The sequence below is a fragment of the Monodon monoceros genome, unplaced genomic scaffold (assembly GCF_005190385.1).
Source record: "Monodon monoceros isolate NGI ecotype Baffin Bay Population unplaced genomic scaffold, NGI_Narwhal_1 Super_Scaffold_11, whole genome shotgun sequence".
NCBI lineage: Eukaryota > Metazoa > Chordata > Mammalia > Artiodactyla > Monodontidae > Monodon > Monodon monoceros.
The window spans coordinates 82983001-83003211 of record NW_021703767.1 but is presented as its reverse complement, the minus strand read 5'-3'; the positions used below and the strand labels follow the sequence as shown (position 1 = coordinate 83003211).

General features: G+C 42.3%; 1 protein-coding gene and 1 non-coding gene across 2 annotated transcripts; both read left to right on the top strand.

Moving 5' to 3' along the window:
* The first annotated feature begins 7450 nt into the window (after nt 1-7450).
* Nucleotides 7451-12930, top strand: LOC114890994 (5-hydroxytryptamine receptor 3C-like). The gene is given in 10 exon segments (XM_029214996.1): nt 7451-7517; nt 8825-8907; nt 8909-8992; nt 9432-9473; nt 10352-10461; nt 10732-10898; nt 11471-11631; nt 11995-12202; nt 12408-12623; nt 12731-12930. Coding segments are annotated over 10 exon segments (1338 nt in total).
* Nucleotides 12931-13940: 1010 nt separating this feature from the next.
* On the top strand, nt 13941-14013 carry TRNAE-CUC. The gene has a single exon. It is a non-coding gene; the product is annotated as a tRNA-Glu (tRNA).
* Nucleotides 14014-20211: the final 6198 nt, after the last annotated feature.

Here is a 20211-nt window from a genome sequence, read left to right as displayed (position 1 = left end):
GCAGGATACAAAATTAATGCAAAGAAAGCTCTGACATTTGTATACACCAGCAATGAAAAATCAGAAAGAGAAATTAAGGAAACACTCCCATTTATGATTTCAACAAAAAGAATAAAATACCTAGGAATAAACTTGCCTAAGGAGGAGAAAGACTTGCACTCAGAAAACTATAAAACACTGATGAAAGAAATCAAAGATGACATAAACAGATAGAGAAATATACTATGTTCTTGGATTGGAAGAATCAGCACTGTGAAAATGACTATACTACCCAAAGCAATCTACAGATTCAATGCAATCCCTATCAAACTACCAATGGCATTCTTCACAGAATTAGCATAACAAATCTTAAAATTAGTATGGAGACACAAAAGACCCTGAATAGCCAAAGCAATCTTGAGAAAGAAAAACGGAGTTGGAGGAATCAGGCTCCCCGATTTCAAACTATACCACAAAGCTACAGTAATCAAGACAGTATGGTACTGGCACAAAAACAGAAAAATAGATCAATGGTACAGGATAGAATGCCCAGAGATAAACCCACGCATATATGGGCACCTAATTTATGACAGAGGAGGCAAGAATATACAATGGAGAAAAGACAGCCTCTTCAATAAGTGGTGCTGGGAAAACTGGACAGCTACATGTAAAAGAATGAAATTACAAAACTACTTAACACCATACACAAAAATAAACTCCAAATTGATTAAAGACTTAAATGTAAGACCAGACACCATAAAACTCTTAGAGGAAAACATAGGAAAAGCACTCTTTGACATAAACCACAGCAAGATCTTTTTTGACTCACCTCCTAGAGTAATGGAAATAAAAACAAAAATAAACAAATGGGACTTAATTAAACTTAAAAGCTTTTGCACAGCAAAGGAAACCATAAACAAGACAAAAAGACAACTCTCAGAATGGGAGAAAATATTTGCAAATGAAACAACAAAGGATTAATCTCCAAAATATACAAACAGCTCATGGAGCTCAATATCAAAAAAACAAACAATCCAGTTTAAAAAAATGGGTGGAAGACCTAAATAGACATTTCACCAAGGAAGACATACAGATGGCCAAGAGGCACATGAAAAGATGCTCAACATCACTAATCATTAGAGAAATGCAAATCAAAACTACAATGAGATATCACCTCATGCTGGTCAGAATGGCCATTATCAAAAAATCTAGAAACCATAAATGCTGGAAAGGGAACCCTCTTGCACTGTTGGTGGGAATGTAAATTGATACAACCACTGTGGAGAATAGTATGGAGGTTCCTTAAAAAATTAAAAATAGAACTACCATATGACCCAGCAATCCCACTACTGGGCATATACCCTGAGAAAACCATAATTCAAAAAGAGACATGAACCACAATGTTCATTGCAGCACTATTTACAATATCCAAGACATGGAACCAACCTAAATGTCCATCAACAGATGAATGGATAAAGAAGATGTGGCACATATATACAGTGCAATATTACTGAGCCATAAAAAGAAACGATATTGAGCTATTTGTTGTGAGGTGGATGGACCTAGGGTCTGTCATATAGAGTAAAGTAAGTCAGAAAGAGAAAAACAAATACCGTATGCTAACGCATACATATGGAATCTAAAAAAAATGGTACTGATGAACCTAGTTGCAGGGCAGGAATAAAGAAGTAGACACAGAGAATGGACTTGAATACTTGGGGTGGGAGGGGGATGCTGGGGCGAAGTGAGAGTAGCATCAACGTATATATACTACCAAATGTAAAATAGTTGGCTGGTGGGAAGAAGCAGCATAGCACAGGGAGATCGGGCTCGGTGCTTTGCGATGACTTAGAGGGGTGGGATAGGGAGAATGGGAGGGAGGCTCAAGAGGGAGGGGATATGGGGACATGTGTATGCATATGGGTGATTTGCTTTGTTGTGCAACAGAAACTAACACAGTACTGTGAAGCAATTATACTCCAATAAAGATCTATTAAAAAAAAAAAGCAAGCTGGAATGGTTCTATCAACATCAGACAAAATTGTCATTAAGACAAAAATAATTATTCAGAATAAAGAGAATGTCAAAATAACGATAAAATGTTTAATCACTTGGAGAATATAAACATTATAAAGTTGAATGCATCTAATAAAATAGCCTCAAATATATATAAAGCAAAAATAGAAAGAATTAAAAAGATAAAGTGACAGTTCTGTAATTATAATAGATTTCAACACATCTCAAGGTGATAACACATTATTGAAAAAATAATATACTTTAACCACACAATTAAATTAGATTTAATGAGAATATATAGAACTCTACAGTTAACAATTGGAAAATACATTCTTTGCAAGCACATTTGGAATATTTACAAAAATTAACTATATATAGACTATAAAGCATGTCTCAAAATTTAGTAGCAGTTAGACTGTATTCTCTGAAATTATTGCTATTATTATTAACACTTAAATAGTACTAATTATGTACCAGCACTGTTCTAAGCATTTTATAATTATGACCTTATTTAATCCTTATAACAACATGATGAGATAAGAGCTATTACTATCATCCATTTTATAGATGAAGAAACTGAGGCAAAGAGGTGAAGTAAAGTAACTTACACCCAAGATCACACAGCTTGTAAATGGTGGACCTGGGATTCACACTGAGGGAGTCCAGCTTTATAGTTCATGATCTTAACCACTTTTCTATGCTGCCTCTTTAGTCACAAGCTAGAAACAAAAAACTTTTCCACATTTGTAGACTAAAACGTATGTTTCTAAATAACTCATAGATCAAAAAAATAATTGATTTTTTTAATCCCTTAGAATTGAAACTAGTACAAAACAACACTTGAGGGAGATAAATATTTCAAAGGAAATGTGTAACTTTAAATAAATATATAGGGATTTCCCTGGTGGCGAAGTGGTTAAGAATCCGCCTGCCAATGCAGGGGACACAGGTTCGAGCCCTGGTCCGGGAAGATCCCATATGCTGCGGAGCAACTAAGTCCGTGCACCACAACTACTGAGCCTGTGCTCTAGAGCCCGTGAGCCACAACTACTGAGCCCGTGCACCACAACTACTGAAGCCCACGTGCCTAGAGCCCGTGCTCCACAGCAAGAGAAGCCACCGAAATGAGAAGCCTGCACACCACAACGAGGAGTAGCCCCCGCTCGCCGTAACTAGAGAAAGCCTGCACGCAGCAATGAAGACCCAACACAGCCTAAAATAAATAAATAAATTTATAAATAAATATATATGAAAAGAAGAAAGGATGCCACAATTCTCGGAAATGTGAAAGTAATGTGTAGTAACAGATCAGTGGTTACCTGGGGTCAGAATGGAGTGGGGAAGGGCAGAAGGGAGTGGTTGCAAAGGTTATAACCACTCCTTGGTTGTGATGATGGTTTCACAGGTGCATATATATATGTCAAAACTCGTCAAAGTGGAGTCTTTGAACAGTTTATTTTATGCCAATTATACCTCAATAAAACAATTTTATAAATGTGCCATAGGGAAAAAAACTTAAACGTTATATGAGGGTGTAAAGTGAAAAGTCCTTCTGCATTCCCCACCTGCCACTACTAATGTCTTTGAAGTCTCCCATGAGAACTTTCCCAAGCATATCCATCTCCCTTTCCTCCAAGGAGGTAATAACTCTTCTAAATTTTGTATTTATTATTCTCTTACTTTTTGTTTTAGTTTTACTGCATAAGCATATTTCAAACAATCTGTTGTTTAAATATGTATATTTTGGAATACACATATGTTAGATAATATCATACTGTATATATTATGCAACTTGTTTTTTATTATTCAACATTGTACTTTTTTTTTTCCAACATTATACTTTTGAGATTTAACCATGTTGATAGATGAAGTGAAGTTAATTCAGCTCTTTGCTGCATAGTATTCCATTACATAATTATCTGCACTAATATTATAGCCGCTAACCACATGTGGCTACTGAGCACTTAAAATGCAGCTGTTATGACTGGGAGACTGAATTTTTAATTTTAGTTAATTTAAATTTTAATAGCCACATGTGACTAATAGCTACATACTAAACAGTGCGCTGCTAGAGTATGTACCTAGAAGTAGAACTGCTGGTTCTTACAATACACACATCTTCACAGCATATTGTTTTCCGAAGTGCTTTTCCTCCCACCCACAGTGCACCCACAGTGCATAGGAGTTTCTGTGGCTCTACAGCCTCACCAACACGTCTATTATCAGACTTTTAAAATTTTGCCATCTATTGAGTGTGAAATTATATTTTCTTGTGATTTTAAGTTAATTTGCTTTCCATAATTGCAAATGAGATTGAGTTTCTTTTTATTGTTTAGTGACTGTGTTTCCCCTTCTGTAAAATGCCAACTCAGTACATGTCTTCAGTACATTTTTATAATACATGGGGGAGGTAGTTGTTGTTCTTCATTTATAGGCATGTCATATTTTTCTATTATTATTTTGTCAGTTATATATGTGTTGCAAACATATTGTCTCAGTTTGTGACCTGACTTTTCATATTTAGTGTCCTTTAATGAACAAAAGTTTTAAATTTTCAACATTGCTGAATTTATGTTTATCACTTTAGGGTCCCATGTTAATAAATCCTTGCTTATCCAAAATCTGAAATTTCTAAAAATGCAGAAAAACTGGATCACTCACCCTTCATTGGTGATAATGTAGAATGGTATTGCCACTCTGGGAAAGAGTATCCCAGTTTCTTTAAAAACTGTATATGCAGGGAGTTCCCTGGTGGCCTAGTGGTTAGGATTCCAGACTTTCACTACCATGGACCACGCAGGGCAGCCAAAAACAAACAAACAAACAAACAAAAAAATTGTACATGAAAATACCATACAATCCAGCAATTACACTTCTGGGTATTTATTCCAGAAGACTTATGTGCACACAAAAACCAGAACACAAATGTCTCTAGCAGCTTTATGCATAATAGACAAAAACTATAAACAACTCTGTGAAGAAAAACATATTTGACCCCTGCTCCCAATTCCTGACACAGAGTTCCTAAAACCCTGTAAATTCCTGAGTGATAGGGGTGTTAGGAACATCTTTTTTTCTGATATTTGGTCTTTGATCCTCTTCCTGACACAGACCTCCTAAATCCCTTGAATTTCCTGGATGATAGGAGCACTTTTTGCTCTCCTGAGGTGACTTTTGGTGGACTCCTGGATAGCTTCAGGATGGGGACTGTTCACTAGAAAGACCAAGCCATGATTAGAAGCTCCAACCCCCATCCTCTGAAGAGAGGAGAGGAGCTGGAGATTGAGTTAATAATCAATCATGCCCATGTAATGAAGCTTCCATAAGAAATCCTGAACTATGGAGTTTGGAGAGCTTCTGGATGGACGAATACATCCACGTGCTGGGAGGGTGGCACACCCCAACGCCACAGGGACAGAAGTTCTTGTGCTCAGGACCCTTCCAGACCTTGCCCTGTATGTCTTTTCATCTGGCTATTTATCTGTATCCTTTATTATATACTTTATAATAAACCAGTAAACACAAGTGTTTCCATGAGTTCTATGAGCCATTATAGTAAACTATCAAACCTGAGGATGGGGCTGTGGGAACCCCTAATTTATAGTCAGTTGTTCGGAAGTACGGGAGGCCTGGGTTTGTGACTGACATCTGAAGAAGGGGGCAGTCTTGTGGGAATGAGACTTTTACCCGTGGGATCTGCACTAACTCTGGGTAGTTAATGTCAGAATTGCTTGGTATGAGGGGGGAAAAAGCCCACACATTTGGTGTCCAAAGTGTTGTGAGTAAAACAGAGGAAATAAGTGTTTTCCCTTAAAACTCAGAAGTCCTTCACCAGGTGAAAAACAAACTGTGGTACATCCATACCATGGACCACTACTCAGCAATGTAAAAGGGGTGAGTACTTAAACAGGCAGCAATCCGGATGGATCTCCAGAGAATTTTGTTGAATGAAAAAAGCCAATCCCAAAAGGTTACATCTGCATGATTTGATCTATGTAACATTCTTGAAATGACAAAATTATAGAAATGGAGAACAAATGAATGGTTGCCAGGTGGTGGAAGAATGGGGAGGGAGGTAGTTGTAGCTATAAAAGAGTGACATGAAAGAATCCTGGTGTTAATGTTCTGTATCGTGAGCGTAGCAATAGCAATAGCAATATCCTGATTGTGGTATCTCAATATAGCCCATCCCAAAGGTTTTCAATAATGTGAGTGTGAACCAGAACCATCCAGGGAGCTTTCAGACATACACACACAAACCTCCAAATGATTTTTCTACTCACACACATTACCTGACAGCACCAGGGCTGTAGGCCTTTATAGACATTAGATAAGGAAGGGTAAGTGGGAGAGTTCTGTTTTAGGAGAATGGCAAAATAAAGGATTAGGTTGGGGGAAACTAGATAGAGGAAACCTTATGAAGAAACTATTCCAACAGTACATACAAGGGATGACGCAATTCTGTACTGTGGTGCTAGCTGCGGGGACAGAGTTCTGAGAGGTTTATGTCTCAGAAAAGGAGCTTAGGGCTTCCCTGGTGGTGCAGTTGTTAAGAATCCGCCTGCCAATGCAGGGGACACGGGTTCGAGCCCTGGTCCTGGAAGATCCCACATGCCGCGAAGCAACTAAGCCCGTGTGCCACAGCTACTGAGCCTGCGCTCTACAGCCTATGAGCCACAACTACTGAGCCCGCATGCCACAACTACTGAATCCCATGCACCTAGAGCCTGTGCTCCTAGAGCCTGTGCTCCGCAACAAGAGAAGCCACCGCGATGAGAGGCCCGCACACCGCAACAAAGAGTAGCCCCTGCTCACCGCAACTAGAGAAAGCCCATGCACAGCAATGAAGACCCAATGCAGCCAAAATAAATTAAATAAAATAAATTAATTTTAAAAAAAGGAGCTTAACCTCTCAAGCAAGCTTCTTAACTAAGTATTGACAGTAATCCCTAATGTCCACAGTTGGACTAGGTCTGCAACAAAATAATTACATGTTCTTGCCTTGTGAAATCAGCAAGTGTCCCGGCCACAAGAGAGCATACCCATCCCCTCCTGGTGGTCCTGCACTTTCTCTGAGGCACAGTTAGTTCCAGAAGGACCTGAGGCGACCTTTATCAATGGCCTCACCTGCCCCATCTCCCAAGTCCCCCAGTTTTCCTGAAAGGTCCTTGTTACTCAAATTTAAACCACTTATCTAGACAAGGCGGCTAAACAGGCACTTCTCCCCTAGTCTTGGCCTAACTTCCTCCCTGCCTGGAGCCCAGAAGGCATACCTGGACAGGGGCAAAGCAGGACAGTCTGCTGTGATCTCTCTGGCCACAGCCTCTCACCAGGGAGTGGTTACCTGTCATGAGCAGTATTCAAAACCAGGAACCAAGGTGTGGTCTGGGCTCCTTTAAGCTCCAGAGTTTGGGGGTTCCTGGTGAGTCCCCAGAGAAGAGTCCAGAAGAGGAGGATGGAAGGGGGGTGGCCCACGACAGGGGAATTCCTCCTCTGCCTCCCTGTCAGCCTTCTGCTTCAAGGTAAGACGGGGCAAGAATAGGGAAAGAGGGGAATACTGTTCTGGGAAAATTCCAGAAACCCCCTCATTCCCCAGAACTAGAAAGCATCTAAAATAACTGGGTTATACATTGCTTTTCTCTGTAGTATCTATATTTTGGTTTCCTTTGGGAAACAGATGAAACGCCCATTTCACTGATCAGTACGCATAGCGCCCGTCTCATTTGCCTGCATAGACATCTACCAAATTGTCTGTCCTTCCATTTTACCACCTTTCTGATTCCACCCCTTTATAATGTTCAACTCTTCCTTTATACCAAGATTAGTAACTATGAACAGGGCCGTTTGGGTCCTGTTAATAATAATATAACTCCTTTCCCACCTCACTTGGGAAGATCTTGTAGAGGAGGTAATGTGGAGGGGAAAGGACAATGTTTGCTTCCCCCCAGATATGCTTCTCCTTAGTCTGGAGATGTACCTTATGAGTTAACTGGTATAGGGAGACAGTAGAAGAGGCATGGGAAAGAACTTGCTGGGCTCAGCTACAGGAATAACCGGAGTCACCTATGGTTGGCGTGTGGGTGAGGTGGGCAGAAGGGCTTTTACGTTTTGTCACATAGCTCCACCAGTCACATGGTAGATGATCAATGAGATCTTTTCAAGATGGTGATGATGAAAATGGCTCCCACAGATCTTAGAGGAAGTCATTGGGTTTGAGAAGGGCATAGAGCACAGAACAGTGTAGGCAGTCAATAAATTTACATTGAATACAACGTTCCTTAAGTTCCCACATGTTTTACGTCATACTCATGTTTGCTTCTCTCCAAACTTTTCCTTTCAGGAAATGAGAAAACATGAAAGTGGGAAGGGACCACTGAGAAACAAAATTTTAGGGGAGTTTTGTTCAGTGTCTCTGAGGAAGAATCACAATAGAGCTAGAGAGAAAAAAGTATGGTCAGACAAAGGCCAAAACTTTAGAGTTATGACTATGGAAGGAATAGGCCTCCCCAGAGAGGCAGCCTGCATACAGATTTGGGTAGGATTTATATGGGAACAAAACCACAGGAAGAAAGGGCTGAGCCCTGACTCAGCTCACCACGTCAACTTCCATCATTTGCCTACCAGACCAGACCAGCCCCCCCCCACAGCCCTGGCAGGAAGAACTTGGCATTCGGGAATCTTGGCCTAAGAAGGAGGGGTTCACATGCCCACCCCATGTCCACATTTTCTTTCTCTGCAGAGAGGCTCTAGGGTCCCAGCCCTGGCACTCCTCTCACTTAGGAAACAGAAAAGCCCTATTCCCATCTCACAGGGTCTCTACTCTCTACAGGAGGGACAAACACTTTCAGCATCAATTGTTCAGTCTTTGACCAGCGCAGCATAGACCCTGCTGTCTTCCAGGCTATATTTAACCAGAAGGACCTTCCACCCAGTAATCAACTACAGCATCCCCACTCATATCAGCATCTCCTTCACCCTGTCTGCCATCCTTAAAGTGGTGAGTTTTGACTGATAACATTCTTTCCATAGCCTGCTAATAGGAAACAAGAACTCTTTACCCTGTCAATCCAACACTGCACCTGTCCAGTAGTGAGCAAAGAGTCCCCTGAATGAATTCTGTACAAGTTAAATGTTCATCCTATGGGGTGGAGAGACATGAAGGGGAACACAGCTGTGACATTTCTGCAGGTAACGTTTGTCCTTGAGTCCTGCCCTTGTAGGAAAATTATACTAAGAAAACATTCCCAATGGGCCCCCATGCTGTTTTTTCCCCTATATTTTCCATGCAACCTGCATTTTTCTGAACTACTTTCTTTTGAGACTTGTAATTGAAAAGCTGAACTGTCACATGGGACCGCTTAGGAAACAAAGGAAGGAGGTAGACTAGGACCTGATTTCATGTCATTAATGATCCTGGATGGGGATCTTTTGGTCAGGATGCACAACTTCAGCTGATGTCAGTTCTGTGGTTAAAGTTGGTATGTAAGCTCAGCTTTCTTCTTCTCTTTTTCTCCTTGCCTGATTTTCTGGCTTTGTTTGCAAAAATCACAATTGTTGAAATTGACAGTGCCCAAGGAAATACTCAAAGCCAACCAGAATGGGGCCAGTGCTGGTGACAAATAGCTTTCTGGGCTGCCAATCAACTTTGAAATTCAGATGGAAAAAACAGAAAGATGGAGGGCAGCACAGTTGGAAGCCCCTAAGTAAGCTTCAAGGTCCAAATGTATCCAGCACCCAGCTTAAGATTTCCCTTGAGCAGGAAGTGAAAGGCCAGTAAGACTTTGTTAGCTAGAGAAGAGGGACATTATCACCAGAAAGAGAAGAGGAATCAGAGTTTAAAAGGAAATGTGGTTTAAAAAAAAAAAAAAAAAACCCACAGGGAATTCTCTGGTGGTCCAGTGGTTAGGACTCCGCACTGCCACTGAAGGGGGCACAGGTTCCATCCCTGGTCGGGGAACTAAGATCCCTCATGCCGTGCAGTGTGGCCAAAAAAAAAAGACCAAAACAAAACAAAAAAGCAAGATGCATAAGAATGTGCACAGTATCATTCTATCTGTAAATAAAGATGAATGCTGGAATATATATTTTTCTAGAATGATATATAAAAAACTGTTAATAATGGACCTGAGTTGGGGATATGAACTGAGTTGGACTAAATTAAGGAGGGAAAAAATTATTCTTTATATTATACCTTTCTGGAATTGTTGAAATTTTATCATATGCCCATAGTACATACATTTAGAAAAAAAATACATACATATGTATATATTTTTAAGGGACTGGAAGGGCAGGAGATGCTGACATAAACTAGCTCCAGGTTTCAGCCATAACCATCCCTCTGGGCCCTATGCCCTAGATCTGGAGTCACCCATTCATCAGCTGGGACCCAGAAGAATGTGGTGATATCAATAAACTCACTGTGACAGCTGAGAACCTGTGGCTCCGAGACATCTTCATCGTGGAATCGTGGGTATCAGGGCTGGGAAAAGCCAGGGGAAGACCCTTCTGCAAGGAGCAGGCGAGGGCACTGCAGGGCAAACCCATTCAACGGGACAACTGAAAACTTATTTCAGAGAGGAGCACAATCACAGCTCATCAACTTCTCCACTAGAAATGAGAAAGCAGTAGGGAGAAAAGATGGCGGAGTGGCAGCATTGGGAAGCCCTGCCTTAAGAGCAAAACGTAAACTGATGTGAAACCCAGAGCTTTTGCGCCCCCTCCCCTTCCACCACTTAGCAACGATGTGGATCACACTCTGGATGGCCTCTCCGCCTGTGTGACTAATGAAGGTCACGTTGTGTACAACAAACCGATGCAGGTGACCAGCATCTGTAGCCTGGACATCTACTTCTCTTTTGACCAGAAGAACTGCACCCTCACTTTTAGCTCTTTCCTCTACACAGGTGAGTTGCGGTGGCGGTTCTGGCACGGGGTAAACTGAGATCAACCGTGGGGCAACAAAAAACACTCAGAAGCAAAGTCATTTTTTTAATTTTAATTTTTATTTTTTGCGGTACGCGGGCTTCTCACTACTGTGGCCTCTCGCGTTGCGGAGCACCGGCTCCGGACGCGCAGGCTCAGCGGCCATGGCTCACGGGCCCAGCCACTCCACGGCATGTGGGATCTTCCCAGACCAGGGCACGAACCCATGTCCCCTGCATCGGCAGGCGGACTCTCAACCACTGCGCCACCAGGGAAGCCCACAGTCATTTTTTTTAATGCATAAAAAGGGACAGTGGAGTATTTGCTAATTGGGGGTGTGTGGATGGTGGGGTAGGGGAAGTTGAACTTAAGAGAGAACAAGACTTCCTGAGAAAGCCCAGAATTGAAAGAAGGCAATTGGGCAGCAAGGAAGTCACATTACAGGACTGTCTGAAAGAGGTAGCTAAAGCAGTTGTTGAATCACCTCTCTGAGCCGCACACAGAGTAGGTGCTGAGCAGATGTGTGCTGAGTGAGTGTCTGTCTCCCCTGCAGTGGAAAACATGTTGCTGGGCATGGACAAGGAAGTGTGGGACGTAACAGACACCTCGCGTGACATTGGCCACACACAAGGGGAGTGGGAGCTCCTGGGCATCAACAAGGCCACCCCGAAGATATCTGTGGGCTTCACCCTTTTTGACCAGATCATGTTCTATGTAAGGCCAGAGATTCTGGCATGGCTGTCCAACCCCCATATCTTTCTCATCGTACACTTCTAAATCTCAGAGCCTCTCACCTCTTGCCCTAAGACCAGACCCTGGGCACCATAACCCTCATAGCGTTCCTCTCTCCCAAGTCCCCCAAAGAAGTCCCCCTCTCTGAACCTGCCAGCTCTGGCCTAGGTTTTCTTTGGTGGGTATGGGGGAGTCCTATTAGTCATATGAAAGCTGCTCCTCATCCAGTCCCAGAAAGAGCCCCGGCTGGAGTGAGGACATCAAGAAAGGAAGAGTCTGGAATCATCTCTTGGTTTCCCTTCAGTTCTAGCTTCACCTGGTTCTCTACTCTCTCCTCCCCACCAGGTGGCCATCAGGCACAGGCCCAGCCTCTACGTCATAAGCCCCCTGATGCCCAGTAGCTTTCTGATCACCATCGACGCTCTCAGCTTCTTCCTGCCAGTGGAAAGCGAGAACCGCGCCCCATTCAAGATGACACTCCTGCTGGGCTACAACGTCTTCCTGCTCATGACGTTGAATGACTTACTCCCTGCCAGTGGCACCTCCCTCATCAGTATGGCCCCCACCCCACTGTTGAAAAATGAAAAAAGAAAACATAAAGAGGCAGGGTAAGCGGGTGAGCTGGCTAGATCTGCTGAGGCAGCAGAGGGAGACAGTGGTCATCTTAGAAAGGGCTCAGTGTGTGAGACAGAAAAAAGGGGGGCTTGGTGGTTCCTCTGGACCTGACTCACTCAGATGTGCTCCTTCCCGCCACCCAGGTGTCTACTTCGCCCTGTGTCTGTCACTGATGGCGGTCCGCCTGCTGGAGACCATCTTCATCACCTACCTGCTGCACCTGGCCACCACCCAGCCCCCACCCAGGCCTCGCTGCCTCCGTTCCCTGCTTCTACACTGCACCAGCCCAAGGAAACGCTGCCCTGCTGCTCTCTGGAAGGAGGATGTGGGCCTGGGCCTCACACCCACCCACCTGTCTGGTAAGAGAAGTCTGCACTGCCCACACTCTCCGCACTGGGCCCAACTTCCCATTTCTCTAATCCTGTCTCCTTCCCACTTCACAGCTGAGTCTCTGCCCTGTCCACAGGACAGGAGCCAGGGGAATTGGGAGGGAAGGAGCTGGGACCCAGAGAGGCAGAACTGAATGGTGCCTCAGGATGGACAAGGGCCCGGCTAGCTGACCTGTGGGTGCATTTCAGCCACATGATGGACACCCTGCTCTTCCGCATCTACCTGCTTTTCTTGGCCACCTCCATCACCACAGTCATCATCCTCTGGAACACCTAGGAGTAGTGTTCTAACGGTGCAAGAATACCTGGTGTTCAGGTTTCCTTGGCTTCAACTAACCATCCCAGGCCCTGTTCCCCTGCTCCAGTTCACATACAACAGTCCCAGATATGTGCCCGTGATCCCTGCTCCAGCCTTCCCAGGGCTTAAACAGAACTACTGCCGACTCTCTCAGAACTGACAGTATATTTCCAAAACACAATGAATTCAGAATATACCTGTTTATGTTAGAAATATCATTTTTACTGGAAAAGGAAGGCTTTATAATAAAGGCTACAAATATTTACCAAAAAGTAATTCATGTTGCTGGAATAGAGGACAGGGACTAAACCTCTTGAAAAATAGGCTGAAATATTTATTTATTGTTTTAATAAATATTTATTGAGCATCTACTACCTGCTAGGCACTGTTCTGAATTGTGAAGATACAGCAGTGAACTAAACTGGCAAAAATCTCTATCCACACGGAGCTTACCTTGGCGGTGGGTGGAGACTGACAGTAAAAAGGATAAGTGAGAGAAACATAGAGTATGTGCTAAGTACCAAGGAGAAAACGCAAATCAGGGAAGGCAGAATGGGAAATGTGCGGAGGGGCTGAAAGTTTAGGAGGGTGGCCAAGTTAGACCTCATGATAACCTCCTGCCGGGCTGGGTCCTGTGCATTGTTCCACAATAATGCCAGCTGGAGACTGCTGTAACCCAGTCTTTTACGAGAGGCTCAGAGGTTATGTAACTTGCCCAAAGTCATGCAGTTCTTGCTATTTTTAGTTCATTTTTTCAGGGATAGATTTCGGGTGTGTGCTTAATGAATGTTTATTGAGCCCAGGTGAGGGGATAAACAAATGTCCTTGGGTAACCCTGTGGGAGACTTGAGGAATCAAATACAATGTCTGTCCTCAAAGAGCTTGTGGCACAGCTGGAGAACTAAAATACATATGTAAATAATTTCAATGAAATGTAGAACATGTTTTTAAAGCTTTGTTGAGCACCATTGAAGAGAAACTGCAGGAATTCCCTGGTGGTCCAGTGGTTAGGACTTGGTGCTCTCACTGCCAGGGCCCTAGGTTCGACCCCTGGTCGGGGAACTAAGATCCTACAAGGGCGCCACATGGCCAAAAAAAAGAGAGAGAGAGAGAAACTGCTATAGAGTTCAAAGGAGAAAGGATTCCTCTAGCTGGAGCAATGGTTCTCAATCCTGGCTGCACGTTAGAATCATCTGAGGAGATTTTCAAATAATCCTAATACCCAGGCTTTACCCCAGACCAATTAAATCAGAACCTTTGGCATGGGCCACGGCTTCAGTGCATTTGAAAGCTCCCCATGAGATGCTAATGTGCAGCCAGAGTTGAAACTACTGGGCTAGAGGTTAGGAGAGCTTCATGTGGAGAAGGCAGTGAACAAAATGTATGAACAGATGGAGGGACATGAGGCCTGAGAGGACTCACTGGTCACAATACACCTCTGGGGTTACATATAGGTAAAATCATAGCAAATGGGCCTCATGGGATCCAGGGGTTTGTACAGCAATAGTTAAATAGTGGGATCCAAGCAGAATCCCAACACACTCTTTCTCGTGGTACTCAGGGGACTCAAGTGTCCAGAACAAACTCATAAAACCATCTGCCAGAAATAGTCCCCAGTAGAATGCAAATGGTGCAGACTTTAGCAAACAGCTTGGCAGTTCCTCAAAGTGTTGAACACAGAATTACTATATGATCTAGCAATTCCATTCCTAGATATATACCCAGGAGAAATGAAAACATATGTTCACACAAAAACTTGTATTCAAATGTTCATAGTGACATTGTTCATAATAGCCAAAAAGTGGAAACAACCCAAATGTCTATCAACTGATGAATGAATACATAAGATGTTACATATTTATACAATGGGATATCATTTGACCATAAAAAGAAATGAAGCACATGATATAGGCTACAACATAGATGAACATTAAAAACATGCTAAGTAAAAGAAAAACCAGTCACAAAAGACCACATATTATGGGGCTTCCCTGGTGGCGCAGTGGTTGAGAGTCCGCCTGCCGATGCAGGGGACACGGGTTCGTGCCCCGGTCCGGGAAGATCCCACATGCTGCGGAGCGGCTGCAGCTGTGGGCCATGGCCGCTGGGCCTGCGCGTCCGGAGCCTGCTGCTCCGCAACAGGAGAGGCCACAGCAGTGAGGGGCCCGCGTACCGCAAAAGAAAAAAAAAAAAAAGAACCAGTGATAATACAGAATTGAAAAGGAACAAAATTAAAAGTTGCAGCAAACTTGTTGCTATAATTACATGTGAATTTGTTTACTATGTACTATATAAGAGAATATGAGTTTACCTGAGTCTTTTTAATCAGAAAACAATGCTCTATAAACTTTAAAATAGGCAATATTTTTATTATACTTGTCCTGATATTATAAGTTATTTAACTAGCTTACACTCTCTGAAAGTACATCACCAATGTAGTGTCACTACACAAGTAGATTTAAAATTTGTATACGTCCACTTTAACAATAAGGTATAGATACCTGAACCAGAAAGCAAAACTACTTTTTTCTTAATAGCAAAGCTACTTTTGATGCAAATATGCATTGCAATACCCTGAAGGGGGAAATCAAACAATTTACATGACACTGAATAGATGATGACGAAACAAAGCTACCAGTTCATTATTAAAAAGCAGTAATAGCAGCTCAACCACCTCAGGTCAATGCTGCTAATGCACTGATTAAAATAAGCCCTGGAAACTGAGAGAATTCCAACATGGGGGTGTCTGCTTGCAGGCAGGAGACTTTTAACTTTCCCAGAGAATACAGGATCTTAGTAGAATGAATCAATAGTTGAATCCTGATGACACTTGAGTAGTGTGCAAATTTTAGTTTACAAATGCCTCATTTTAGCAATCCTGAATTAGCAGGTCCTTAGTGATACATAAAGCTGAAAGAAAGATCTGAAGAAAGGACGTGGATTTGTCAGCCCTTCAGGAGTCCCTCACCACCCTATAGTGGGGACGCTACTCAGACCCCTCTGAGATCATTAGTGGACCTAGGATATGTCAGAAGAGCATACTATGCACAGATGCCCACATTACCCATATTTTCCTGACTAGAATTTGGACATATTGTCAGATTTTTTTTCTGATTTGTAAAATCATTTATATGAACAGCCTTATAAATCCTTTCTTACATGAAAAGAAATATAAAAGTTGCAAAGAAAACAAAGAACAGGTATCAACTAACATGCACCTGTGCTTTTCATCACTGACCTATTGTTGAGGTTGATGATTTGATGAACTATTATTCCATTTGTCCTTGTTGAGAAAGAACTCTGCTTGTTTGAGTATTAATGGATCTAGAGTAAAATAAAGACATGGTGGCTTCTGCAGTTTTCTATGTCTAAACCAAGGCCTTTTCTTGGTTTAAACATAGAAAGTTGTTTTAATAATAATAGCTATCATTTACTGAGTACAGTTGACCCTTGAACAACATGGGTTCGAACTGAGCAGGTCCACTTTCACACAGATTCTTTTCAATAGTAAATTCTGCAGTACTACACAATACGAGGTTGGTTGAATCTGGGGTTGGTTGAATCTGCAGATGCAGAATCACAGATATGGAGGAACCATGGATATGGAGGGTCCACTATAAGTTACAAGTAGATTTTCAAGTACTCAGAGGGTGGGTGCCCCTAATTCCTGTGTTGTTCAAAGGTCAACTGTACTTTCTATATGCCAAACCCATTACAGTCTTTATCTTATTTGATCCTCACAACAATTCTAGGAGGCAGATATCAGCATTAGACATCTAGGTAGAAAGAGAATAAGATCCTTCCCCAGGATCATATAGCAAGTAAGTGGTAGAACCATTTTTAATCCAATTTTGTCTATCTCTTAATCCTATGTTTTAACACATCCAGGTTATGGCCAAGGAATGCAGAAATAATAATTCTTGAAAAAGAAAAACTAAGTATTAGACTCTGTATCCAGAATGATCCCCACCAAAAGATTTATCCCATTTCGCTCTGATAACCCTTAACCTCAGGGTGTCAGTCTTCACTGTGGCCAACATCAGCCTTTGGACTTTCCAAAGTTCTCATGATTTCCTTGCCTCTCACTGGAACCGTCCGAAACTGGCTTGTTCACACACACAAATGAATGTGTGTATAACTGGTGAAATCTGAATAAACTCTAGGGATTATACTGTTTAAAGACAATTTTCAGAAAAAAGGCAAAATCATGACTCTCGTACAAATATAAAAAGGAATACGTATTAAAGAATTGACTAGGTGATGTCAGCAACATGGCAGAGTCAAAGCTCCCTTTGCCTCTCCCATTCAATCTACAATGAGTAAGACATCCAAAATTCAACAAAGGTGCCTCTGCCCAACACACCAGGACACCAGAGAATTCCAAATATCTGTACATCTAAAGGTGGTAGACTGGAACACATACAAGAGGCAGAACTGAGGGAACAGCAGAGTCAGTGGCTGCAATCCTGGCCCTCCGGCCATGGCGGTTGAGTCCACAGCCCCAGAGAACTTGGTAGCAGCAGGGGAGGCAACACATGACTCCAGTAGCCCCGGAAGCCACAGGTAACTGGGCAGCAGCAGCAGTGGGGCCTGGGACCCTGTCCCTCCAGCTGCTGAGGCACCCATGCTCCTGGTCCTTGCCCCCAGACTCGCAGTGGCAGAGCCCGTGAACCTTAAAACACCAGCCAGGACAGAGGTGCCTGAGTGATCTGGGCTCCCCCCGCTCCCTAGGCCTCCCCTGACAGGGCAGATCCTGTGACTCAGGGGAAACTAGTGGCAAGGGAAGAGCCCATCATCCCAGTGTACCAGGAAGCAACGACAGCAGCACTGGCAGAAGCAAAGCAGCAACAAACCCAGAGGCATAAGAAGCTATAATGAAGGCACAGAGCCACACCTATTACAGAGACGGTGAAAGCATTGACTCCTAAATAAAACCAAAGGCAGTCCAGGTAAGAGAAACCAAAAACTTGTACTATAGCACCACCTACTAGAAAAAGAGAAGGGCCTCTAACTTCTAACCTGTCATTACTTCAAAGGCACAGGCAGAGGAATAGTTCATCAAGTACTATGAAAAGCCACAGTTCACATTATACCAACAAAAGAAAATGACAATTCTCCAGAAATTAAACTTAAAATCACAGAATACTAATCTAACTGATAGAGAATTCAAAATAGCTGTCATGAAGAAACTCAATGAGCTACAAGAAAACTCAGAAAGGTAGTTTAATGAGCTCTGGAATAAAACTAACAAACAAGGAATACTTTACCAGAGACTGAAACTCTAAAAAAGAACCAAACAGAAATGCTGGAGGTAAAGAACTCAATAAACAAGATGAGGATGCATAAGAAAGCAATGGAAAAAGAGCAGACCATATGAAAGAGATAATTATTGAGCTCAAAGATAGAAACCTAGAAATGAAAAAAGTGGAAGAGGAAAGAGAAATAAGATATTTTTTAAATGAGGGGAATTCTACAAGAGCAATCTGACTCTTTTAGGAAGGGCAACATTAGGGTAATGAGTATCCCAGAAGGAGAAGAGAGGGAAAAGGGAGCAGAGAGTTTATTTAAAGAAATAATAGCTGAGAACCTGCCAAACCTAGGGAAAGAACTGGACACACAAGTCCATGAAGCTAAGAGAACACCTAATTACCTCAATGCCAAGAGACCTTCTCCAAGACACATTGTATTTAAATTGTCAGATGTCAATGACAAAGAATGTTTTTTAAAGACAGCCAGGGAAAAAAGAATGGTAAGAACCCCCATTAGTCTATCAGCATATTTGTCAGCAAAAACTCCACAGGCCAAGAGGGAGTGGAAAGACATTTTTTAAATTCTGAAGGATAAAAACTGTCACCCAAGAATACTCTGTCCAGAAAAGTTATCATTCAGATATGAAGGAGAAATAAATACTTTCCCAGACAAACAAAAGCTGAGGGAATTCATAAACATTAGACCTGCCTTACAAAAAATTTTGAAAGGAGCTCTTCTACCAGAAACAAAAAGGCAAAAGAACACAAAAGAACACAGAACAGAGTTTTGAGCAAGGTGATAAACAGAATTAGAAAATTGCAAATCTTTATCAGAATAGGTTTGCAAGCACTTTTTATAGGATAAAGGTTAAAGGGGGGAAAGCATAAAAATAACTCTAGCTATTTCAATTTGGTAACAAACTCACAACATAAAAAGAGATCGTTTGAGGAAAAAACAAAACACATAAAAGTGGGAGAGGAAAAGGATGCAACCTGTATAGGCAAGTGAAGATAAGATGCTATCTGCAGAAAATGGACCATTTTATCTATGAGACATTTTATACAAACCTCAAGGTAACCACAAAACATAATATAGAGCAGAGACACAAAACATAAAAAAGAGGAAACTGAGAAAACCACCAAACCAAAATGGCAGACAGAAATACAAGGAAAAAAGAAACAATGGAGATACAGAGCAACCAGAAAACAAAAGAGAGAATGGCATTACTAAGGCCTCATCTATCAATAATCCCCCTAGAGGTAAATGGATTGAATTCACCAATCAAAAGACACAGAGTGGGACTTCCCTGGTGGTACAGTGGTTAAGAATCCGCCTGCCAATGCAGGGGACATGGGTTCGAGCCCTAGTCCGGGAAGATCCCACACGCCGTGGAGCAGCTAAGCCCGTGCACCACAACTACTGAGCCTGCTCTCTAGGACCTGTGAGCCACAACTACTGAGCCTGCGTGCCACATCTACTGAAGCCCGTGCACCTAGACCCCGTGCTCTGCAACAAGAGAAGCCACCGCAATGAGAAGCCTGTGCACCCCAACAAAGAGTAGCCCTCGCTCACCGCAACTAGAGAAAGCCCGCGCGCAGCAACGAAGACCCAACGCAGCCAAAAATAAATAAATTAATTAATTAATTAAAAAAAATTTCAGAGTGGCTAGATGGATTAAAAAACAAGACCCAACTATATGCTGCATCCAGGAGACTCACCTCAGCACTAAAGACAAATATAGGCTAAAAGCGAAGGGATGGAAGATGATACTCCAAGCAAATGGCAGCCAAAAGAAAATGAGTGTAGCCATACTCATATCAGAGAAAATAGATTTCAAGCCAAAAAGGTAACAAAAGACAAAAATGGACAATATATAATGATAAAGGGGACAATTCATCAAGAAGACATACAGTGATTAATATACATGCACCTAACATGGGAACATAGAAGTATATAAAACAATTATTAACAGACCTAAAGGAAGAAACTGACAACAACACAATAACAGTA